Source organism: Myotis daubentonii, chromosome 8 (genome assembly GCF_963259705.1).
Source record: "Myotis daubentonii chromosome 8, mMyoDau2.1, whole genome shotgun sequence".
In the NCBI taxonomy this organism is placed as follows: domain Eukaryota; kingdom Metazoa; phylum Chordata; class Mammalia; order Chiroptera; family Vespertilionidae; genus Myotis; species Myotis daubentonii.
Window position 1 is genome coordinate 14,623,458 of NC_081847.1, and position 25,211 is coordinate 14,648,668.

The 25,211-nt window shown below is 45.1% G+C and overlaps 2 protein-coding genes across 2 annotated transcripts; both read right to left on the reverse strand.

Annotated features, from left to right (window-relative positions):
• Nucleotides 1-2,936: 2,936 nt before the first annotated feature.
• On the reverse strand, nt 2,937-12,496 carry CST8 (cystatin 8). The gene is made up of 3 exons (XM_059707538.1): nt 12,266-12,496; nt 7,538-7,651; nt 2,937-3,020 (listed from the first exon to the last, which is right to left on the reverse strand). Exons 1-3 carry the CDS (start codon nt 12,494-12,496, stop codon nt 2,937-2,939), a joined length of 429 nt encoding a protein of 142 aa, XP_059563521.1.
• A 7,721-nt stretch (nt 12,497-20,217) lies between these two features.
• Nucleotides 20,218-24,658, reverse strand: LOC132240236 (probable cystatin-15). The gene is made up of 3 exons (XM_059707539.1): nt 24,440-24,658; nt 21,252-21,362; nt 20,218-20,298 (listed from the first exon to the last, which is right to left on the reverse strand). Exons 1-3 carry the CDS (start codon nt 24,632-24,634, stop codon nt 20,218-20,220), a joined length of 387 nt encoding a protein of 128 aa, XP_059563522.1. The 5' UTR covers nt 24,635-24,658.
• Between the last annotated feature and the right edge of the window lie 553 nt (nt 24,659-25,211).

The following is a 25,211-nucleotide window of genomic DNA, read 5'->3' on the forward strand; positions in this document are numbered from 1 at the left end:
TCTGTAGAATGTTGGCAGCCCAGCCTTTTATTAATTTTTTTAAATTTATTTTATTGTTGACAGTATTACAGATGTTCCCCAATCCCCCCCCTTCACTACCCTCCTCCCAGCCCCTGCTCCACCCCAGGCCTTCACCACATTATTGTGTGTGTCCATTGGTTATGCATGTATGTATATGAGTTTTTTGATTAATCTCTTCCCAGCCCCACTTCCATCTGAGATCTGTCAATCTGTTCCATGCCTCCATGTCTCTGGACCTATTTTGTTTGTCAGTTTATTATGTTAATTAGATTCCACTTATAGGGGAGATCATGTGGTATTTGTCTTTCTCTGACTAGTTTATTCACCCAGCATAATATTCTCCGGGTTCATGTTGTTGGAAAGGGTAAGAAATTCTTTTAAAAAAATATTTTTATTGATTTTAGAGAAGGGAGAGGGAGAGAGAGAGAGCAACAGAACCATCAATAATGAGAGAGAATCATTGATCAGCTGCCTCCTACATATCCCTTACTGGGGATTGAGCCTGCAACCCAGGTATGTGCCCTTGACAAGAATCGAACCTGGGACCCTTCAGTCCACAGGCCAACGCTCAATCCACTGAGCCAAACCAGCTAGGGCAGAAATTCTTCTTTTTTACAAAAATGCTCAACATCACTAATCAACTGGGAGATACAAATTAAAACTACAGTGAGATATCGCCGCACACCTGCCAGAATGCCTACAATCAATGAACAAGTGCTGGCAAGGATGTGGAGAAAATGGAAGGCTAGTACACTGCTGGTAGGAATGCAGATTGACTGTAGCCCCTATAGAAAACAATATGGAATTTACTTAAAAAAATCAAAATGGAACTGCCATTTGACCCAGTGATCCCACTTCTAGGAATATATCCTAAGAAACCTGAAACACTACTCAGAAAGAATATATGCACCCCTATGTCCTTAACAGCATTATTTACAACAGCAGCTAAAATCTGGAAACAGCCCAAGAACCCATCTGTAGACGAGTGGCTGAAAAGCTGTGGTGCAGTCACACAATGGAATAGTATGCAGGCCTGCCTTTTCCATCACCTCCTTTACACTCATGTCCCACCATCTTTTATTCATGTCCTCATCTGTCCCTCCTCTCACAACCATAATTTGCCCATTGGTGACCCAAAAAGTTGAAAACTAAAAAGCAGCTGCTTAAACATGAAGATCTAGAGGACTGGCATTGTCAGATTTCTAATTTTTATTTTATTTTTAAAATATATTTTTATTGATTTCAGACAGGCAGGGAGAGAAAGAGAGAAATAGAAACATAGATGAGAAACATCAATCAGCTGCCTCCTGCATGCTCCATAGTGAAGATCAAGCCTGAAACCCAGACATATGCCCTGACTGGGAATTGAACTTCCTGGTTCATAGGTTGATGTTCAACCACTGAGCAACACTGGCTGGGCTGATTTCTAATTTTTAGAATGTGATTCTTTGTATGATGGTAGATGATGGACTGAAGAAAATCAAGAGTGGTGGAAGTTGGGTGCTCAGTTAAGGGCTATTAGAATACTGCAATTGTGTGAAGGTGGCTGCTGCTGGGGTATAAACAAGACAGAGGGGAACGTACATAATATATTATTCAGCTTTATGTTATTGGTAAGACTTCCAGTCAACAGTAGGTTAATTAGTAGTTTGGAGGGAGTGAAAAGTTATAAGCGTATTTCTAACTGTGCAAATGGTCAGTGCCTATAATCCCCATGTTGTTCAAGAGTCAACTATATTTCCATATTATCCTTTTCATGATTGTGTCTGTAATAATATTCTCTGTTTCACTCTTAATATTAATACTTTGTGTTTTTCTTTATGAGGAGGAAGAATGGCGGGTTGAGCCCCAGGACTTTTAACCAATTCTCTGATCTGTAGCCTGGCTCAGGGCCTTCCTTTGGGGGTAAAATTTGCTATAACACTCAGCAAGTTGAAGCTAGTTTCACCACAGATCAACTTCCTCATGTTGGCAATGGGCACAGCCCCATTGCCCTGTTCTTTTCCCACGGCAGGATGAGGTTGAGTGAATACTTGCAGAAAGGGCTTCCAATGAGCTTCCTTGTGCAGTGAGGGGTTGAGCGGAGACCCCAAGTTCTTGGCAGGGAGAAGCAGACAGGTTTCTGAAGGCAAAGCAAGCTGATCACCTACACATGTGCACTTATTGGGGTACACCTTCTGTGTTAGAAAGCTTCAGAGGCCTGCCTGTAGTGTCCAAGGTGGGAGGCTGTTGGGGTAGGGGACAAGGTCATTGCCCTCCTGTAATCTGAGGGCGACCCACAGATTCACATTCCTGTTCACATGATGGGAGGGTGCATGCAGCAGATGTGCCCTTGTTCTAGATAAAAGTGAGAGAACTGCAGGCTCAAACCCTCCATGTCATCCTGTCCTAAACCTTCTGCTCTTTGGGCAAGAGCATTGTCCCTGATCTTATTTGAAGTCGCAAGAATCAAACTCTGTGTCAGCTCAGAAATAAAAGTGACCTTACAACTAACAGTTTAAAACTCCATTCACTCAGGACCCTGGGGGGAGGGGAGAGGAAAGGAGTCCCAGGCAAAAGAGGCTTCCAAAGGAGCATGTTGAGTTAGCACCCACTGGGTTCCTACCTCTGGAAGGGGCTGTTACCCAATCAAAACTGATTCCTCCTCAGACTTGCAGAGGGGGCAGAATCAGACCTCACTCCATCCTTTGTACCCAGTGATAAGCATATTCCTGGTGGTGGACCATCAGGCTGGCTAAAGGCAAGGGGCCCCCGGAGACCAGGAAGGAGGACGTGGACAGGCCCATCTTTCGTTACCACATACTATGAAACTGGAAAACAAACGGCAAGCAGAGAGGCGTGCATGAGGAAAGCATGTTTCTCCCAGTTCTGTTCACAGAGCAAGGCGGAGACAGTGGGGCGCGCTCCAGAAGCCCCTAGAGGTCTTCACACTGCATCTTCATCACAGTGAACTCGGCGTTCCAGGGGAGTGCTCCAACTATAAAGCTGCACGTCAGTTTCTGAAAGAGACCATCACCACAATCAGTAGTGCGCCACAAGGTACCAGCTTAGAATATGCTGAAGATGGTTATCATCCATCAAGAAGTGCACCCAGGAACCTGCTAGCTGAAGTGCTCCCAGGAGCCTGCTAGCTGGATGCTGCAAACCCTCTTAGTGATTAGCAAATGCTGATGGCCCCAGAGGATTCTCTGTTTCCATACCAACCATTAGACAGCAAATACAAACAATCCCATATTTTTGTGGGAGATCAGATGTCAACTTCATTTTATTTTTAAATCTCTATAAATATATTCTACAACGTAAATAAAGCAATGCTATACCAGATATGAATCAATGTATGTTGTATTAATAATTAAATAATGCCTTTTGTTCTTATAACAAATAAATCAGAATAAGAGAAATTTAGAAGGTTCTAGGGCCTAACCTGACTTTCATTTTATAGAGCCCTTCTCTCTTGTTTAGTATTAAAATCAATAAACAGGATTAAAAAATACCTTTGAAATAAAATATTCTATCTGTGTAGGATAGATGGATGAATGGGTAAATAAAGGACCGAATAGGTGGATGGATGGATAAATGGGTGGAGGGATGCATGAATGGGTAGATAGATGAATGCATACATGGATAGATATAGATAGATAATTAGATGATAGGTAGATAGATAGATAATTATATAGATGATAGATAAGTAGATGATTGATAGATAGATGATAGGTAGGTAGATAGATGATAGATAGATAGATAGGTAGATAGATAGATAGATAGATAGATAGATAGATAGATAGATAGATATAGATAGAAGTCCTGGAAAGCAGCAAAGGGCATTTAAATAATTGACTGCAAGTATGGAGTTTCCTTAAAAAACTGAAAATGGAACTCCCATTTGACCCTGTGATCCCACTTCTAGGAATATATCCCAAGAAACCAGAAACACCAATCAGAAAGGATATATGCACCCCTATGTTCATAGCAGCACAATTCACCATAGCTAAGATCTGGAAACAGCCTAAGTGCCCATCAGTAGATGAATGGATTAGAAAACTGTGGTACATCTACACGATGGAATACTATGCTGCTGTAAAAAGGAAGGAACTCTTACCATTTGCAACGTCATGGATGGAACTGGAGAGCATTATGCTAAGTGAAATAAGCCAGTCAATAAAGGAAAAATACCACATGATCTCACTCATTCATGGACAATAGAGACCATTATAAACTTTTGAACAATAATAGATACAGAGGCAGAGCTGCCTCAAACAGATTGTCAAACTGCAGCGGGAAGGCCGGGGAGGGTTGGGGGGCAGGAGGTAGGGGGGTAAGAAATCAACTAAAGGACTTGTATGCATGCATATAAGCATAACCAATGGACATAAGACACTGGGTGATAGGGGAGGCTAGGGGACTGTCTAGGGCGGGGGGATAAAATGGATACATATGTAATACCCTTTGTAATACTTTAAGCAATAAAAAAAAATAAATAAATAAAAAGAAAAAATAATTGACTGCAACAAGGAGGTATTTCCAGGAGCTCTGAGGCAAACGGAGTCAGAGAGAATGGAGTCAGGAGTTGATCTCTGCTGAGTATCAGACACCTACAGAGGACAATGGAGCTTCTTGCCCCTCAGGCCCACAGACAATACCAGATCAAGATGGCTTTGCAGGGGAATTATATCAGCTTGGCAACCAAAAGCTCCCTTTGTTTTTAAATAGACTCAGAGCACAGAAACAGATTAAAAAGCCTCCGTTCTTATTACACCAGACAAGAGAAACCCCAAGACCAAATCATAAGCTGGACGGCTGGTCCCAGGGCCTGCAGCAGCAGTACTACCAAGGAACTTCAAAAATGGCATTAAGGCATTCTTACTGCTTAAGTGTTTGTCCTAGTAAATAGAACAAAACTCATTTTTAAAAATACCAGTGCTCTGGCCAGGTGGCTCAGTTGGTTGGAGCGTCATCCTGTATACGGAAAGGTTCAGGTTCAATTCCAAGGGTGCACGGGGGTGGGGGGGGGGGGCAGCAGATCCATGTTTCTCTCTCACATCCAGATGTATGGTTTCTCATTCTCCCCTCCCCCCCCCCCTTCTTATCTCTCTAAAATGAATAAACGGGATTTTAAAAATACTAGCAAGTTAAATAATTACTGCTAGCTCGAGGCTGCCGAGTTTTAGACAGTTCTAAAGCAGTGCCTCTGAGCCTTTCCAGCGATATCAAGTATATGTGGGTGTCTATACCTGGAAATTTTGAATCGATAGGTTTAGGATGAAGCAATGGAACTGGCCCGTGTGTGCATCTGTGTGTGCATGTGTGTCTGTGTTTTCACCTCATTCTCCAAAGGTTCTTAATACTAGTTTGAGAGTACTGAATATACTATATAAAAGCAAACGTCCTAGATAAAGAAGTGGCATATTGAACCCAACTGCATTCTAACAGATGAGTGCAGACACAATCTGTTGCACTCTTTCCAACCTGAGGCTGGCAGAAGGGCTGCAACAAAGAAAGGAGGTGGGAAGGAGAAGCTGTCTGCTGTCAACGTGGTGGTGACTTAGAATACACCATCATGTTCACAAGCACATCTGTGGAGTGACCTTCAAGAGGTGCACACCCTCCCCCATCCCAACTCTCAGAGAGAGCTGAACATTTGCAGTGAAAGAGACAGAAATGCCAGATGTGCCCCTCAACTCCAGGCTCAGCAAAGCTGTCTGAGTCAAAGGAATAAGAAATGCCCCCTACTGTATCTGTGTGTGGTTATCCAGGAAATTTATATTTATTGGTGATCTATGGGTCTGTCACCATTTTCAAAAAGCTATCGTCAGTCAAGGAGGATGAGAACTAATAATAAAATAAAGTTATAAAGCTACACAAAAAAAGAAAAGTGTACCACAGTCCAGACATGTAAGAATAAGGACTCAATATGAGGGGATCTATTATTTCAGTTTACTACACTAATCGTTCGAAGAAGAGAAAGAATTCACTATACTTTGTAGATGCTGAAAGAATAATCAATAGAAGAAAATATTCTTAATTTTAAAAATAACACTTCATAAAGAGAGAATTGGAGAGACTTCAGAAAGTAGCACTTATGTAATATTTAATAAGAGAATATAAATGCTGGTACTGAAAACATTTCCATTAAAGTAGGAATAAGAACAATTGTTTGGCATTGTTATTCTTCAACATTATCTCAAAGGCTTGGAAAGAAAGTTTTCAGTGTTGATAAATGCATGCTTAAAAACATATTATCTTAAAACTGAGATTGGCAATGTGGGGATTAGGACACATATGTAATACCTTAATCAATAAAGAAAAAAGCTTGAGGTTGTCCATGGAAACTTTAGATATAATAAGTGAGCTCCTTGAGGAAAATTCTCCTTAATTCTTTTTAATATGTTCTACAAACAGGTAAAAAGCAACAACGTTCACTATAACTCCAATAAGTCCAGTATAAAAGAATATATTTAAACCGACCATAATTCTACTAAAAGATTTTTAAAAATACTAGCATAAAAGATCAGATGGCATTGAGACACGCTCGCAGCTTAAATGTGTTCCCTGATGGCTATCTCCTGTTAACTGGAAATGATCAAACTTGCTCAGGTGGAGCACACAGAGGCAGTCCCAGGCATGAGGGAGTGTCCTTGGTGATCAGGCCTTTGCAAGCTCCTGTACTCAATGCCAGAAGCAGCAACACCTGGGAACTTGTCAAGAATGCAGTTTTGGATCCCATTCCAGACCAATGAGTCAGAAAGTCTGCAGGTGGGATGTGGGTTTATCAAGGCCTTCCGGTAACTCTGATGCCCACTCATGTGGAGAACCATTGGAATAAATAAGAGACAAAGACACCCCTCCTAGGCAAAACTTAGGGGCCTCCACTAATCTCAGTCTAAGCACTTGGATAATCCAGGGCTCTCCCACCTCTGAAATTAAAAATACAGGCTTCAAGCGAAAGGCCCTGGGCCAACCCAGCTCTTTGGGGAGAGTCATTGGACCTTCATTGAAACTATGGCTGAGCCTAGCAAGAATCAACTGTAAGTCTGGGATGGGGACACTGTGTGGCCTAGTCACTGCTTAATCACCAGCACAGAACAGCACTGGTACAAGTAAGCTTCGATGAGTAGCTGAGTGAATGAACAAATTTCCTCTTGTGTCTTCACAAGGATGAGCAACTGTGGGGGCAGCCACAGCTGACTGCTCATCCGGGCCCAAGAGAGCAGACTTTCAGTAAATATGCATGGGCAAGTTTTCCTGCACCAAGAGGCTGGAGTTGATGGAGCCCTTGCAGTAAGAGTGACATTGATAGCATGCTGTCCCTGGGTTGAGGGGTGGGGAAAGTCTCAGAGAAGTCCCCCACATTCTGCAGACCTACTCTCTCCACTCTAAAAGCCACGGAGTTGACCACTTCTGGGGCTAAATATTGGGAGTCATCCAGACCTCAAAGAGAGAGTCTGGTCACCCCAAGTTCTGCTGGCTGGGGCTTAGAGTCGCCAAGACCACCACAGACACTTGGTTTGCCACTTACCTTTGCCAGTTTGGAGTTTTCCTGAGTGACACAGTTTTCATTACTGTTTGAAAGCTTTCTGCAATTGCTGCGGGCAATTTCAACATCAATAAAGTATTCCAAACGGTCTGTGACCTGTCAATCAGCAATTATAATAATTGTGTGATTTTATTCAGAAAGTTGTATTTTACCTTTGAGAAGTTTTAGTGAACACTAAAAAACTACTCTCACGTTCATCCTGCCTCCCTATCTGTTAGCCAGTCTTTCTCCAGTGATGCCCACTGCCTGGATTCCTTTGCACATTGATACTAGTTATGTAGCCCTACGTGGAGCTGGATACGCAGGGAAGAGGCTTCTTTCCAGTGTGGGGCCTCCTGGAAGGCAAAGTCTTCTAATTCCATTTTCTGTCCCAAAGTCCAAGGCATGCTGCACACTCAGGGATGGGCTGGGGGAGAAAAATGAAGTCACCAGAACCAGCAGCTCCTCTGGGCCCAGGATGTTACATATTCATGTGGGCCAGATGGAGGGGCAGACAATTCAGCCACATTGGACATCCCCCCCTGATTCTTATTCCACACACACACCCCTCAGGCTCTGTCATCTGCTTAAATCTCCTACCCTTTTTCTACTCAAGGCCCCTCCCACCTCCTCAGCAAACAGTCCTTAAGGGGCTATGCCAAGGGAGTTTGTCTTTCTGTTCTCTGTTGAGTGTTTAGCAAGGAGTGTAGCAGTCGATTTGTAATAAGGCATCAGTATTTACTGAATTCATTAATGACTGAGTGCAGTGAAGGTGAAGGAGGTCATTTAAATCTGCTTTCATCAGGTCATAAAACATTACAGCAAGCCACAGAAAGGGGTATCTGTGCCTTGGTTCACCCTTCCCTGGACTCCACTCCTCATTGCCATCTCTGACCCTTGATAAATTTGTGTTAAATTGTGGCTGTGTTCCAAAGAATTAACAAGGAAGACTCTGGCCTATTGGGGAGAAGCTGGTTAGACACCAAGAAGTGACCAGCAGAGGTACACCTTGAGTTTGGAAATTAAGTTTGTATTTAGAGAATCTCAAAAATACTGTGGCCATAAACCTTATCAGGAGCAGGACTTCCTGTCAGTCATAATGCCTGCTGACCCTCGCTCTCTGTCACACACTACACCCGGGCTTCGCACACAACTCAGTCAGCTCGGCCGGTGCGCTCAGTGGTTGAAGCTCAACCTATAAACCAGGAAGTCATGGTTTGATCGACCAGGTTGCAGGGTCGATCCCCAGTAGAGGGTGTGTAGGAGGCAACTGATCAATGATTCTCTGTCATCATTGATGTTCTGTTTCTCTATCCCTTTCCTTTCCTCTCTGAAATCAATAAAAATATTTTTTTAAAAATAACTCAGTTAACCCACATACCAAGCCTCTGGGGTAAGGCTATCACTCCATTTTTTCAGGAAAGGAAACTGAGGCACAGAGAGCTAATTAACTATCCATCTAACTATCGGCCAACCCAGGGCTCAAACAAGATTATCCTAGCATGAGGACTAGCATCCCTAACCACCATGCTCACCCCTCTCTTGTTTCCCACCACTCTTCTTGTCCAGCCAGAGGAAGGCAGAGGATTGCTGTGTGTGATTCCTGGGGAACGTGAACCTGAAGTGTGGGAAAGCTGGGAGCCATCCAGTTACATGGACTCCTTTGTTGAATCTGCATAACCTCTTTCTAAATATAAGTTACTTAGAATGACAGTTTTAAAACCCAAATCTAATAATATGGATCCTGAGAACTCCAGACCGCATGTCTGCCTGGCTTTTCAGTGCTCCTAAAATAAAGTCTAAGTCTTGCCCATAGCCTGCAAGGACAGGCCTGGTGGTCCCTGTTTATTTCCTGGCCAGTCACACTGGCTCCTGGGTTGCCAAATGGGCCCTGTTTCTTCCCACTGGCAACCTGCTATGCCTAAACACTCTTCCCCACCCCCATGCACCATAAACCTCCCTGCCTTCCTCTGTGGCAAATGCTATGAGTGGTGCCCCATGTCCCATGCTGTTCCTAAGCACACTGCTAGGTCCTGGGGCTCCATGCTGGGGCTTCCTGCTGCCTACAGGAGCAAGGACTCCCAGAATAGCTCTTGGACAATGCCGGGTAAGAGTTGGTGGATAAGTAGCCCAACTCCTCACCGACAGGGTGGGCCCATTTCTAATCAGGCTCTATGCCCTCTCCCTGATTCCCCAGGTAGACTGAGCCCAGCTGCCCAAGGTGGTAACCTGCTCAGTAATTTACCCCACATGGGTGCCCCCTGACCCCTCACACTCCCCCTTCTGGCCTCCTGGTGCTTCCTGGGATGACCTTCCAAATATCTGCACTTGAATTCTAGCACAAGAGTCTGCTTCTGGGAAACCCAAACTGAAACACTCCCTACCCACCTTCTTCACCTTATTTCACTCCTAGTCTGACCTTGGGCTGACCTAGAGAAGTGGCACTCAGCCTTGTCTGCATATAGGGGTCACCTCTTGGAGGGTTTTAACACCTACTGAGGCTGAGGTCCCCCCTAAAGACTCTCATTTAATTGATGAGGATGCAGTAGGACATTTACAAGCTCCTCAGGTGAGAAATGCTGTCAGAAGAAGTCTTCCCCTGATAACCAGATCTTGTCTATGTTCCATGTCTCTGGAACAAACATTGTGGCTTCTCATTCATGGTTGAGCATTTTTCTTTCTAATTGGACTGATGGCTCCCCAAGGGCTGTGATCATTTCTGTCCATCTCACAGCCCCACCTACAATGGCTAGCATAGAAGTGGCTTTGAAGAAACTTGCTAAATGTGTATGTTCCTGGGGTGCCAAAGGAAAAAACTGTGAGGGAGACTAAGAAAGTTACAAGACCTAGGAGCTATTCCTTTATCTCAAAACTAGTGTCCTGGTGCATGGATTCGTGCACATTGAAAGGAAATTAATTAGAAAAAAATATAATAGAAGTGTCAACCAAATTCACAATTGACAATGACAGATTGAAACACATGTGTGTGATTGGTGCCAGTGAGAGCTTTATATATATAGATAAACTTGCTTAATTAGACCTGTTTTCTGATTTAGCTAAACTTTTTCCAGCCCAGTGAAGCACCCCAACTTCTCTTTAATTGTCAGCAACACAGCAGTAAATATCAACACAAAGCAGATTATTATTGTAGGGAAAACGAAGGGTAAAATATTTAACTGCAGCAGTGTTTGACTATATTCTGTGCAGTGAGAAAACCTGAAGTCATTTTCAAGGTCCACCATTTTTTACTTCTTTTCAGTCGGGTCAAGTTTCTAAGCTTCCTAAATCTCCATTTTCCAGCTAATGAAAAGAAAATAGGATTCCATCAAGTCTCCTATCTACCTATTCCAGAACTTCTGTGAGGATCAAGTGAGATGAGACACATGAAAACGATTCAAAGATATTTGGTTAAAGTGTAAAATGTTTCCACCTGGCTATAAAGCAAGTAGTGTTTCTGGGCTGAAGAAACTCCAAGGAGTCTAGTCGCTAGGAAGAGGAAGCTGGACGTTGCTATATGACCTCATTGCCTGGTGCCCATAGCCATCGTTTCTAGGCTGGGCTGGGCTGTAGGCCACATTTTGCACCATGGGGTCTCAGCAGCATCTGCTGGGATTTGGTGGGGTGTCACTCTGGGGTGGTGGTGGGGGCCTATGTCCCACTTGGGGGAAGCTGAGTGTTGCTTTGTCAGCGCCAGGTCCATGGTGCCATTTCTCTGTAAATGGCCAGTGTGCATCACAGCAGCTCCTGCAATGTGCATCATAGTGACCGGTTGGATGGTTGGACACTTAGCATATTAGCCTTTTATATATGTAAATGTCACAAGAGTGTACCTTCTGATGGATTGTGGCATGTGTCCAATCAGTAAAGCATGCTGCACCAGCAGCATAATGTTTGCAAATATGGTGCTCCTGGCTCTCATATTCCTAAGAGATGGAGTTATAAGGATCAACATGTTAAGTGGCCCAGCTCCTGCTAAGAGACAATCTGGGGAGTGTAGAGACTGAAATAAGCTCTGCTAACAATGACCTTCCATTTTAAATTCCTTCTCATAAGTTGCATGGTGCAATTATAAGCCACACCGCCATCCCACCATCCAACCATTGAGGCTGAATTCCAACACAGAGCCTTTTATCAGACATGGCAGCCAAGGCCACATGCTGGAAACTCCAGGGAACACCCCACACACTAGAATCCAAGTCAGTAACACTTCCTCAGTTTGGGCAATTCATGGTTCTGTGAGGATGGATACATTTCTATAAACAGAAAATCATAGTCTCCACTTCCATGAAAATGTTGGATTAAAGGTATTAAATAATGGAGGAGGAGGCACCTTATTAGCCTACATAATAGATAGTGTGCCATGTGTTTCTTTTCAACTCCACATTCCACATTATGTGGGTAGATTGAAATGTGGCCCATGGCAGCATTGTTGCAAAATACTCATAGTACTCAATTTGTCTCCCAATAACCTTAGCAGATACAAATAATGAACATTTGATTTTTAGTGTTGGATTTAAATGTGTTAATATATGTAAAGTACTTAAAACGACAGTCCAAGCACATATAGGAAATGCACTGATGTTATAGTAATGTGCAAGTGTATATGTGCTTGAGCACTTACATATTTAGGATTCTCATATATTAATGTTTTTCTCAGATGCCAAATTTTACACACTGGCTTCAGTCTTTACACCAGAAGCAAATATGCATATTGAGAGAGAACGCCTTTACCTGCAGCTGGACTTGCACTATCTTGACCACGTGGAAGATGTACTTATCCTCACTCTCTTTGTTGTACTCTTGCATGGCAAACCACAGACACTGCTTCACGTTGTAATTAGAGGCATCGATAACTTTTAATTCCCTTACCACCTTGACCTTATTCTTGTCTGGGTCTGTGCTGGCCACATGAGCCACCACAAGGGTAAGCAGGAACAGGCAGGACCCCCAGAGTCTTGTCATGGTCTCTCCATCCAGGGGCACAGGTGAGCGTCTTTGTCCTCTCAGGGATGGAGCTGCAGATGAGATGGGGTGACCGCTGCTACTACTGCTATAGGTTCAAAGATCTTACCACAACAACATCAGCCCAGCTAGATTCAAGACAGGGTCACCTGTAGGGCTACCCCTGTCCTCAAAGGAAACCCCCCCTAGAGAAGCTATGAGGAGTCTCTGCTCCAGGCATCTGCCCTCCTTATCCTGGGTGTGGTCTGCAGTCCCAGGGACAGCACTTGGCCCAGAGGTACCAACATCTACCTTGTAAGCCTCACCACACACTCTTGCTTATGTGTCTCAGGCCTATAAGATGTGACTGGGTTCCTGGCTCCAGCACTCAGTGGGCCTTCAAACCTACCCCACTGCCAGCTGCTCCTTCCTCCTTGTGGAGTCAGATTCTGCCCCAGGTGCCAGCTGGTGGTTCTCCTGGGTCTCCAGCACTCTCAGCTTGCAGCTATACCCTGGCCTGTGGCCTCCTAATCTCTGGTTTCTCTTCATCTGTTGAGTCCATGCCCTGCAGAGAGGTCCCACTTTGTGATGTAATCTAGCACTTGTGACCCTGCCTCAGGGAGGGCATCTCCAGCCTGCTGCCACTGACCTTCAGTCCAGGCAAACCCTTCCTGCTTCTGCCCTTGGAGTGAGGGTCCCTCAAAGGTTTCCTGCTCACATGTGCCATGACCCTAGCTTCCTAAATGCCTGGCCTCTGGACTCCCTCTGGCCCAATGGTACCTCTCTCCACTGTTCTGCCAGAGAGCAGGTAACACAGCCCACCTTGTGGGGATCATGCACCCCCTGGGCTCTTAGAAATTCTGCTTCTCTGTGAAAATCCCAAATCGGTGTCCAGCAAATTACTAGAAAGGTAGATAGGTGAGCATTGGTCCCAGGGTGCCTTCACCTGACCTTGGCCTGCACCCCTCAGAAGGCCCCAGAGCAGTACATGCAGTGGAAAGCTTTAGACCACATTAAGCACCACCACCCAACCACCTCCACAAGTGATACACTCCAGAGGCAGGCTCAGCAGGCAACAGAACTCTGATGAAGTAAGTCCTGCTCTTTGGTGTGGGCTCTTGCACAGCTGGTCCTGGACAGTGTGGGGAGATCAGTGGTCATAGGCAGTCCTTATAGCTGATCAGCCTGGGAGTAAATCTCTCCCATTGATCAGCCAAGAACTATCAAGGCTCAACTACAAGAGGAGGGTGAACACAGCTCACACCTGGGGTGAACTTCAAGTGCCCAGTTTGGGTGATCAGAGAGGCTATGACACTGGATCCTACAGGACACCTACTCTACTAAGTCTGGGATACATAGTAGCTCTACCTAATGCATAGAAACAAAACAGGGAAGCAACCAAAATAAGGAGACAAAGAAATAGGTCCCAAATGAAAGAATAGGAAAAATCTCCAGAAAAAGAACTAAGCGATACAGAGGGAAGCAAGCTACCAGATACAGAGTTCAAAACAATGGTTATAAGAATGTTGAATGAACTTAGAAACTCAACAGCATAAAAAAAGACCAGTCATAAATGAAAGATACATTAACTGAAATGAAGATTAATTTACAGGGAATCAACAGTAGAGTAGAATCCAAGACTCAAATCAGCAATTTTGAGTATAAGGAAGCAAAGACCACCCAATTAGAACAGCAAAAAGAAAAAAAAATCCAAAAAAAATAAGGATAGCATAAGGAGTCTCTGAGACAACCTCAAATGTACCAACCAACACTTGCATCATGGGGGTACCAGAAAGAGAAGAGCGACAGCAAGAAATTGAAAACCTATGTAAAAAAGATAATGATGGAAAATTTCCCTAACCTGGTGAACGAAATAGACATACAAGTGCAGGAAGCACAGAGAGCCCCAAACAAGATGAACCCAAAGAGACTTACACCAAGACACATCATAATTAAAATGCAAAAGGTTAAAGACAAAGAGAAAATCTTAAAAGCAGCAAGAAAAAAGGAGTTAGTTACTTACAAGGGAGAGCCCATTCAACGATCAGCTAATTTTTTAACAGAAATTTTGCAGGTCAGAAGGAACTGGCAAAAAATATTCAAAGTGCCTGGCTGGCATGGCTTAGTGGTTGAGTGTCGACCTATGAACCAGGATGTCACAGTTCAATTCCTGGTCAGGGCACATGCCTGGGTTCTGGGGTGTGGGGTGTGCAGGAGACAGCCAATCAATGGTTCTCTCTCATCATTGATGTTTTTATCTCTCTCTCCCTCTCCTTTCCTCTCTGAAATCAATAAAAATATAAATAAATAAACGAGATGAGACTGGCCATGAGGGCATAGGAGGCCTCCTGCGAAGTTGGTGGGGATGAGAACTGCTGCCTCTATTCTGGAGGACAAATTGAGGGCTTGCAACCCCTGAAATGCAGCAAGTCCATCCTCAAGTACCAGTTGAAAGAATTTTTTAGGTACAAGAGGGACATAAAGGTAAAAGTTCACTGCAGCAAATTTGGCAGCAAGGAATCAGAAGCAGTTTAGGAATGGAAGAAAGGGTAGGTAAAATAAGTGGGCATTCCTATCATACTATGTAAAAGTGAGGAACTAGACTAGATGTATACAGAGAAACAAGAACAGATATTTTAAAAGACAATGCTAACAGGAAAAAGTAAATTCAAGGGCCTTGGCTGGTATGGATCAGTGGTTAGAGCATCAGCCTACGCACTGAAGGGTCACAGGTTTGATTCCTGGTCAAGGGAACATATCTAGGTTGCAGAATCGATCCCTGGCCCCCATTGGTGTGCGTGCAGGAGACAACCAATCAATATGTCTCTCTCACCTTGATGTTTCTCTCTCTCCCTCCCTCCCTTCCTCCCTCCCTCCCTCCCTCTCTCCCTCCCTCTGTCTGTCTCTCTTTTCTCTCCCCCTCTCTCCCTTTCACCCTCTCTAAAAAAAAATCTATGGAAAAATATGCTCAGTGAGCATTAACCATAAAAAGTAAATTCAAGGTACATAACGACACAATTACATAAACATTATGAACACAGAACAATACTACCAATTCTTCAAGAATACCAGCATAAAGATACCCATATAAGTCATAAGGTTGGTTATCTAAGAAGGAAATGGACAGGGAACACCGGAGTAGGTGTAAGAGAAAAAGAGAATGAATCAATAAATGAATAAATGGGAAGCAGACAAACCAGAGAGGGCTCTGGCACCCTTGGGATGGCAAGGGGTAAGGCCTAGGAGTGGGAAAGTACTGAGAACTGAGTCATAGAGGAGAAAAGTGCCTTCAAGTGCCCCTCCCCCATGAGGAGGTCCCCTGTAAGCAGTGTATCTGTCAAGTACCTCCTGCACAGGAGGGGAGGGCTGTGAGTCCTTGCCTGCCCAGTGTGGCATGGAGATCAGCTTGAAGAGTCTCCAATGAATGATTTCTTCTTGATTTCTACCCTAATTTCACTGTGGTTTTAGAAGAGTCTGCATGGTATCAGGTCTGTGAATTTCGCTGAGAATTACTTCGTGACACCCCATTGATCAAGTCTGAAAATGTTTCATGTACACCTGGCAAGACCATGAACTCATGTTCAATGTTTCAGTGATGTTCGGACAATCTGATATTGTGTCATTCAGATCTTCTGTATCAGAATTTGAGACCCTGACTGATGCCTTGTGTCCAGTCAGTTTTACCAGTTTCTGGAAGTTGTGTTTTCTACGTTCACTATGATTATATATTTGATTATTTCTTCTTTCTGTTCTTTCTGTTTTTGCTGTAAGTATTTTGAAACAGGTGAACATTTTCATCAGCATAATAGCCCCCTTGATTTCAGGTGGTGCTTGTTGTCTTACAGTTAATTTTATAGGCGATTAGTACTGTTACACCATAGCCGTTGGCACAGTATATTTTAGTCCTTCCTTATTTTTCAAAAATCTGTTTTCATATATTTATGATGTTTCCTTTTTGCTTTGTTTTCTTTTTTTGACATTTTTTATTGATTTCAGAAAGGAAGGGAGAAGGAGAGAGAATCAATGATCAATTGCCTCCTGGACATCCCCTACTGGGGATTGAGCCCGCAACCCAGGCAAGTGCCCTGAGCAGGAATCGAACCATGATCTCCTGGCTCATAGATTGATATTCAACCACTGAGCCACACCAGCTGGGCGCTTTGTTTTCTTTTGTTTTTCCAACAATAAACTAAATTTGTCTTTTAACTGGAGCATTAAGTTCACTTATATCATTCTAGCTACATTTACTCTTCTCCCAGCTTTGTGCCATGATGTTCATGTACACTAATTCTATATGCATTTTACAATCTTCAATAAAATATTATATTTATAGTCTGTATATCATCTAGATTCATCCACATATTTATTCTTTTGAATGTTGTGTCTTTCTTCCTACTATACTATTATTTCATCTTTTCCTTCTGCCCAGAAAACTCCCTTTAGTATTTATTTTAGAACAATTCTACTGGCAATAATTACATCCACATTGTTTGTTTAAAATTACTTAGTTCTATATGCACTTTTGAGAGATATTTTTGCTGGCTAAGGAATCACTTAGAAGATGCATGACAATGTCTTTTGACTTTCATTGGTTCCTATCTGAGGGCAGCAGAAAGCCTGATGTTTGCTTATTTGAAGATAAAATACCTCTGGCTGATTTTAAGACTTTTCTCCTTAAATTTGATTTTTAACTTTTTCATGCTCAGCTATGGATTTCTTCTCTTATCCTGCATGGAGTTTGTAATACTGCTTTAAAAAAAATGGTTTGATGTCTTTGGTCAGCTCTGTATAACTCGGGCTTTGCATTTCCAAATATTGATTCGGCCCCATTGTCTCTTCCTTTCACTATGAGGCAGATCTCACATTGACCTTCTCATACTTTTCATCCTGCAGTCTCTCCTTTGTCCTGCCTCCTGTTGTCTAATTCTCCTTTCAGCTGTTTCTAATCTGAGGTTAACCTGCCTGTCTCATTATTCATTTCAGTTATTGTATTTTCCAGTCCTAGGACTTTCCTTTTATTCTTTTTTGATAACTCCAACTTCTTTGCCAAAATTATTCATCTTTGAATTCCTTGAACCAATTCATCCTAGTATGTTAAAGTCCATATCTGATAACCACGTTGGCTAGATAGCTTTTCAGGTTTGTTTCTATTATTTATCTTTGTTCTGCTGGGGATAGATTGAGGCAGATGCTATGAGGCCCAAAAGTTTGGGGCAGTTGGCGACGGGGTGAGGGGCTCATCCTGACAAATGCAATGATTTGAGACATTGATTTGTTGGTTTTGATCCACTGATGGTATTCCTAGGCTGATAATGTGACCTCATAAGAGAGGACAGGAGAGCAGATAAACAACAGTGGTTTCTGGGGCAGGTGATGTTGTTCTGAAAATAATATTTGGAGGGCCTCACAGAAAGGAAATAAGAAGTGGTTAGTTACAAGTGTTTCTAAGCCTTTGTTTCTGTGCTAATAACAATGAATCTTCATGTTTGGAAACCAAAGAGTCAAGAGGGAAATTGGTGATAAGAGTGCTGGATTCAGTTGGCCTTGAGCTCAATTCAGAAAACCACAAGACAAGTTTCTAGTTTCCTGATATAGAAATGGATAAAGGGGGCTGATGGTGGAGATTCACAGAGATAATCTCATCACTCAAAATGTACTATATCCAATGTGTAGGGAGCACGGTTTTCCTACTTCTCCTCCACCTTCTTCCCTCTGCCTTGAATTTTTCCCCAAAGACCCCAGTGCTGCGTTTTGGGTTAAGCCCCATTTTCAGGAGGGAAGGGGGTCCTCAGCAAATATATTCCATAAAACAATCTGGTAATTCCATAAAACAATCTGGGTTTTGTGGAAATCAAGAATTTCTAAAATGTGTCCATTTTCAAATTGTGTGCTCGTATTGTGACTTTAAGTGCATTTTTACTCCCTCCTGATCTGGGACAAATAGTGGCTGCACTGAATCTGGAGAGGTCTCTCCAGGACACAGCAACACAGGATAGAGAGTGGCGCATCATTCAAAGCTACTAGTGTGGGGTCAAGGACCGTGGTGTCAGGCACAAAATGTACCAACCCTACCACAGACCTGTAATTCGGTGAGAGTGGGAATCGGAGGAAAGACCGAGGCCACAAACAATATTCACTAACTGTGATTTACACAATTTCTAAATATCGAAGTTCCTTAGAGAACCGTTACACGACCTTGGCCACAAGTGCCAATCACCTGGGGGCTTTATATATTTCTGATGTCAGGTCACAGAAATTCTTCTATCGTAGAGATGGGGGTGTGGCCTAGTCTCTAGGAAATTTGTATAATAAAACCAATGAGGTTTTCACACAAATCAAGGTAGGAAACAACTGAAGTACAGTCAAAAGGAACAGGACACCAGGCCTTTCTGATGTAAAACAGCAGTCAGGGGTGAAGGTGATGCCACCCATGAGGAATGCCAACTAGTATTCAGGCAGGGTCTGGCTGTCCTCAACCATGAACAATGTCTCAACCACTAGGAACCCGAGTGCTATCATAGGCAAGAGTGGGCAATAGGCTGGCTTTGCTGACTACACACATGCTCTTGCAACTTTATAGTTGCCCCTACAGAACTGTGGGTGGATGTTTCAAACTCTATACACAGATTGGTCAAAAACTCCCAAGCTGGCCCAGGCCACTGTCTTCGTGCTGTCTTCAACTGTTCAGGAAAATCCTACACTGTCAGCCTTACAACCAGTTCATGGCAATGGGATGGCCAGGAAAGAGCCAGCCTTTCGACTATGGACCAATTAAACCAGAGTTCCCAGAGACCCAGGTGGGATGAAGGAAGTCCCATCAACCCTTCGCTCTGAAATATCTCGACAGAAGGCATTGCCACTGTGTCTCTGTCCCCATTCATGCTCTGCGCCCTCCCATGCCTTCCATCTGTCTCTCCAGTCTGCTCCTCCCTAGGACCCAGGGACAGAGAGGTGCTCATCAGAGTGGGTGTCAGTGGCCACAGTGCCTGTCCCAGGGGAAGCGAGTAGTGTTGATAGCCATTAACATCACACTAAGCCAAGATGGAGAAACAGAGGCTCAGGGAGCATGTGGCAATATAGTGACTACAGCTGCTACATTATAAGCCTTCTCAGGGAGCATCAGAGGATGTTCTTGTCGACAATTCAGCTCTTTGTGCAGATGCTCTGATGAATGTACATGGAGGACAGAGCCTTCAATCAGCTTCAGTCGCCCACCTTCCATCCCTATGTCTGGGCATAACGCACTATAAAAAGGCCACTATACTGTCACCTGGGTCCAGAGGGGGAAAAATTATCTGCATTCCTATCAGTGGAATGAAAGAGGAGCACAAAGAGATTGGGGAATAAATCAATTAACAAATAGATGGATGGATGAATAAATGAACAAAAGGAAAAATGGATGGATGGATGGATGGATGGATGGATGGATGGATGGATGGATGGATATACAAACAAACCAGTGGGGCTCTACAAGAACCAGTAAGGACAGCCACACATGAACTGGGGAGTTGGATTTACTCAACACGCTGCACCTGCAGCCAAGGTAAGAACAATAATGATAAATTCTCCGCCGCTAGCAGAGCTTTCTCTGGAAAATAAACAACAGGAGAATGCAAAACTAACAGGGACCCAGGAAGTGCTCTGAGATGCCTTTAATCCCCCTGTGCTTCACAGACAGACCCACTGTCACTCTCCAGAGGAAAGGAATCCTCTGCTGTGAGAAGCAGGCGCCCCTTCCCCGCCTATGTCTGCAGGCAGCTGTTGTCCAGGAGGGTGAACTGGGAAATCCACGGTCGGGCATCCACAATGAAAGTGCAGTTCACCTGAAAAATGGAATTGCAGGACAAAATCAGAGCCATGTAGCACATGAGAGCACTTGCCATGAAGAACTTGATAGGAGCTCAAGATGCACTTAAAACTACAGGAGGAAAGAAAAAACAACAGTGGGCTGAATAGACTTAGGAAGCTCAAGGCTTTACCAGGATGAGAGGCAGTGGTTACCTGAGTCTGTCCACCCGAGCCCAGAGACTCCTAAGAAGATGCCTGCTGGGGCCAGCACCTGGCTCTGAGGCTCTCCCAGTGCACATGATGAATGGCCCCTTCCCCGTGAGTTCTTGGAAGCCAGCACAATGCCCAGGGGATGGTGCAGGTGGACATGCACCCACTCAATAGAAGCTGCAAACCCACCCCAAGGGGAGACTTTCCCCAAAGCTGGGGTAGGAGGGGAAGACCAGCCCCACTGACAGTGTCACCCTGAGTGAGGCCCATCCCCAAGGTCTGAGTTCCATGGATCAGATGTCATCTTATAGGATATAGGAACAAAGGCTTGGACTGATGAGGCATGTCCTTGCAGCCCAGGAGGCTAGAGGGAGAAATGGGATGACCAGACTAACTAGATGGTCTAAGTTCCAGAAGAACAGGAGTGAAGAAAGAGTGAGGACCCTGGGGAGAACAGCATCTGCCTGGACCTTGAGGTCTCAAAAACTTGGAGACTGGGACCCAGGGAGAGGGCTCCATTCAGGGAGGAAGGTAGAGTGTGTGTCGTCAGAGTGTCTCTGGTTAGCCAGTCAGGCTGGGAACACAGGATTCAGCTCACTGCTCTGCTGAGAGTAGCTCTGTCTGCTTAGAATGACCTCCTTCCCCCTCCAGGGGGGAGTGCTGGGACCTGGTGAGAGGTGTCTCTGAGACTGGGTGGGAGAAGGGCTGAGACTCATCTACCCCAGGAGTATTTATTTCCAGAAGGTTCATGATGCTTTGGGTTGTTTTAGTCTCAAACCTCTTTCATGCCTGGGCCTTCTTGCAAGGGGCAGTTGTCAATGTCTTCATCATGTTTCTTACAAACCGTGCGGCCCATATTCAAGTCCATTAAATAATTCCAAGAAAATAGCTGTCAAAAAGAAATTGTAGAAACTGCTATAAATATTTACTGTGAACTAAGGAGTAAAACACAGACAACCAAATAGAAAAGCAGGGGAAAGATATGAATGTGCAGCTGCATGCATATCAATAATGATATACATTGGTGCACTTTTCCTTACTTTTCTTATTTTTTAATTTATTTATTATTTCACTTGCTCCTTGATAGTCTCCATTTCCATTACAAAAAGATGTTCATGTGTGCACACAAAGCATGCACTAGCATCTCCCCTGCCACACTCCTCCTGATGGCCGATACCAGGCAACCGCATCAACATGCCATGAACACAGGGGGACATGTACACAGGATGGAAACCTCCACAGCAAGCAGCCTACACACGCTGCAGCCACACCTGACACAAGACCCGTCTCTCAGTTCTATGCCGGGCACAGCCGGACACCAGAACACACGGAATGAGTGCTGCTATGGAGAGTAGGACAATGAGCCTGCCTGTCCTCTGACTGGACATCAGAGCTGCACTATTCCTTTTGGAGGCCCTGGGGGCGGGGAAACTCTGTCTCTCCCCGTGGGAGCTGGCTGCACAAAAGGGCTCATCTTGCAGACATACATTGAGGTGATATTTATGAATCAGGTGCTGCTTGCATGTTTTTTAGGCTTCTACAAGAAGTTATTGGAAGTTGTGATTTCCTCCTCTGGTTGGGGTGGCTCGGTTGGTTGGAGCATCGTCCCGTGCACTGGAAGGTTATGGGTTTGATTCCCAGTCAGGGCACCTTCCTAGGTTGCAGGTTGGATTCCCGGTAGAGACACATATGGGAGGCAACTCATTAATATCTCTCTCTCACAGCAATTTCTCCCTCTCTTTCTCTCTCTCTCTCTCTCTCTCTCTCTCAAATTATAAGAAAAAAGTTATGATCTCCTTTCTTTAGATATAGTCTCTGAAAACTAGGGAAGAATTCAAACTCAAAGAGAAATCTAGCCAAAAACCAGTGCAGGCAGGAACATACCTCTCTCACTGGACTGACCTAGAATTGTTTAGAAAGTTGATTCATTGGGCCTCAGGAATTCCTGCAGCTGACACATGACACCCACTCGTGCCTGGACACACACCAACAACACACTCAGACACACAGATATTCTTGCATGCCCAGGCCCTCTGAATAGTCATCAGACCCTGAGTTAGGACAGGGTTCAGGGTCTGGTGCAGGGGCAGTCGTGTTGGTGTCCCAGGGGCCTGTGTGGCCTACCCGGATGCAGCACAAGAAAGAGGCAGACATCAGGAAATGGGAAAGACTGAGGGGAGCCGGTGTCCCTGTGCAGGTGAGGTCCACCCTCCTGTCCATCTCTTCCAGAGTGTGGTCTGTGGCGGGATCCTGTGACAGGGTGCCTGGCTCAGGGCTGTTCACGGGGAACCAGAATCTGGGCATGGACAGAACGACTTGAGAACAACATTCTTCATTCAAGTCAATGTAGACAGGAAGTGGTAGGAATAAACATCAGTAGGAAGGTTTGCATAAACAGATGCTAATGACACCTACATTTATTTCAGGCCCAATCTCTTTCTACCCTTAAAGCTCATAACCCACTGCCATATATATATATATATATATATATATATATATATATATATATATATATATATATATATATATATATATATATATAATTTTTTTTTTCAGAGAGGAAGGGAAATGGAGAGAGAGATAGAAACATCAATGATGAGAGAGAATTATTTATCACCCACTTCCTGCACAACCCCTAGAGGTCAAGCCAGCAACCTGGGCACGTGCCCTGATGGGAAATCAAACCATGATCACCTGATTTATAGGTCGATGCTCAACCACTGATCCACGCCGGCCAGGCTAACCCACTGCCTTCTTGACCTTCCGTAGCTGGTTCAGGGATACTAAATGTCATATTTCTACCTAGATTTTTCCACCTTGGGTCTGCCCTTGACCCCATTGTTTTTCTCACATCCCACCTCAGTGCACCCCACATCCACCTTGAAGCAGACCCAGACGCCAGCACTTCTTCTATCTCCTGGTGACCAGGAAACCGTCCCTGCCTCTTGGTCTCATCTTGCCCATGGGCTGTGGACCCCACTGTGCCCACAGCATCCAGAGAGATGTCGCTAAAGCATCTGAATTACTTCCCCCCATGGGTCCTCATTACTCTGAGAATAAAATCCTAACTCCTCACCTGTGGCTCTGAGCATGCCCCAGCCTCACCTCCCCTAGAACCCTCCTCTGTGACACAGGTTCAGACTATTTGGTTGTTGCCAGGACTCCCGGGGCTTGTCCTGGTCCAGGGGCCTCTTGGTGGCTGCCTGCCCTTCTTGTCCCCAAACCTCCACCATGTGACTTGGTCCTTCCAGGAGTGCCCATCAAAGAAAGGCCCTCTCTGACCGCCCCCACATACCTTGCCTGCCAGGGCCCTGAGTCCCTACACTGACATTCTTGTCCCAACCTGTTTCACTCATGAACCTGAGGCCTGATTGCCTCTCATCACCGGCATAACAGTCCCATGAGAACATGTCTCCGTCTGTCCTCTCTGCTGCCTCCCACCAGGCCTGGACCCACAGTGGCTGCCAGGTCAAGGCCTGCCGGCTTCGATTCAAGCAGGAAACATCGCAGCCCCTGCCTTCAGATCAGCACAGCGGGGCTCCCAGGAGCCTGGCCCAGGCTGCAGCCAGGTGCCTCTGTGCCGCCTTTCCTTCTGGGGCTTTTGTTTCCAGCAGCCGCTTCTCTTTGTCTTCTCACCTGTCAATCTCTGCTGCCCTGCTTCTCTCAGCTGCCTCACCTGAGAGGTTGCTTTTCTCTCCCCCACACTGCCGGCCGCTGACTGCTCTCCTTCCTGCTGTTTCCTTTCCTTCTCTACCCTGATTTCCAGGGGCTTCACTCGTTAAGGAACCAAAACAGAAACTTGAAGCACTTGTAATGATACCTTGCATTTCTAAAAATATTTACCAAAAACAAAAAATCTTCCTTTCCTCCTTTGCAGACCAAGGAGTCACCTCTCCCAGGTCTGTTTCAGGGCCAACATGAAGCCTGGGGTGGTGGTGTGGGGGAGGGCGTTGAAGCACCGCTTACCTTGCGCTGGCTTCTCCCCACCCACAGCAGCTTGTAAGCATACTCATCCTCCTGGGCTTGGTTGAACTGAAACATGGCAAACTCCACACCGATGGCAAATAATTGCGTGTTCTTACTCTCGTCCACAAACTTGGCACTGCAGACAGGAGGCCCCAGTGCAATGAGCCCCAGGAGCAGAGGCACCTTCAGGAGCATGCTGCCTGGTGTCAGCCCTGGGGGCCAGCAGCGCGCCAGTGTTGAGTGGCAGCTGCTTTGGCGCCGCCTCCATAGCTCCCCATCCCACACAGCCCTGCCCCCAGAATCCACGCGGCTGACCTGTGCCTTGACCGGCTCCTCCTCTCTGCTCCCTTCTTTGTCATCACCAAACGGAAGGCAGAACATTGTCCAACCCTTGGTCACGTAAGCCTTGAACCCAAGGACATTCATGCCACATGACCTGTTCCCTGCACATTTCCAGGGCCGCCTCCTCCTGCCCCAGGCCAGGCCTGATAGGGCCTGGGTAGGGGTCTGAAGTCCCGCTAGCTTGCCCTCACAGCAGTACAGCGTGGGGATGACAGAGTCACAGGAGCTCTTAGGAATACCGATGGCCCCTAAGGACTTGATATAAAAGCCAGGTCAACCTCTGACCTTGGCTGCAGCAAACAATCTCAGGGAACATCGGAAGGGTCAGGGAGAGGTCAGTGCACAGTCTCCTACACCACCTCTGGCACCTGCTGACCCACTCGCTATGAGGCCTGCCCAGGCGTGGCAGGGCAGAGAGGGACTTCTATTA

Excerpts from the sequence above, each read along its gene's own strand:
- CST8 (XM_059707538.1), bottom strand. The coding sequence starts at position 12,496 with ATGACAAGACTCTGGGGGTCCTGCCTGTTCCTGCTTACCCTTGTGGTG. Across the intron at positions 7,652-12,265 it reads TAGTGCAAGTCCAGCTGCAG|GTCACAGACCGTTTGGAATA; the intron begins GTAAAGGCGTTC and ends GCTGATTGACAG. Across the intron at positions 3,021-7,537 it reads AAAACTCCAAACTGGCAAAG|AAACTGACGTGCAGCTTTAT; the intron begins GTAAGTGGCAAA and ends GGTCTCTTTCAG.
- LOC132240236 (XM_059707539.1), bottom strand. The coding sequence starts at position 24,634 with ATGCTCCTGAAGGTGCCTCTGCTCCTGGGGCTCATTGCACTGGGGCCT. Across the intron at positions 21,363-24,439 it reads TGGGGAGAAGCCAGCGCAAG|CTATTTTCTTGGAATTATTT; the intron begins GTAAGCGGTGCT and ends TCTTTTTGACAG. Across the intron at positions 20,299-21,251 it reads AAGGCCCAGGCATGAAAGAG|GTGAACTGCACTTTCATTGT; the intron begins GTTTGAGACTAA and ends TCCATTTTTCAG.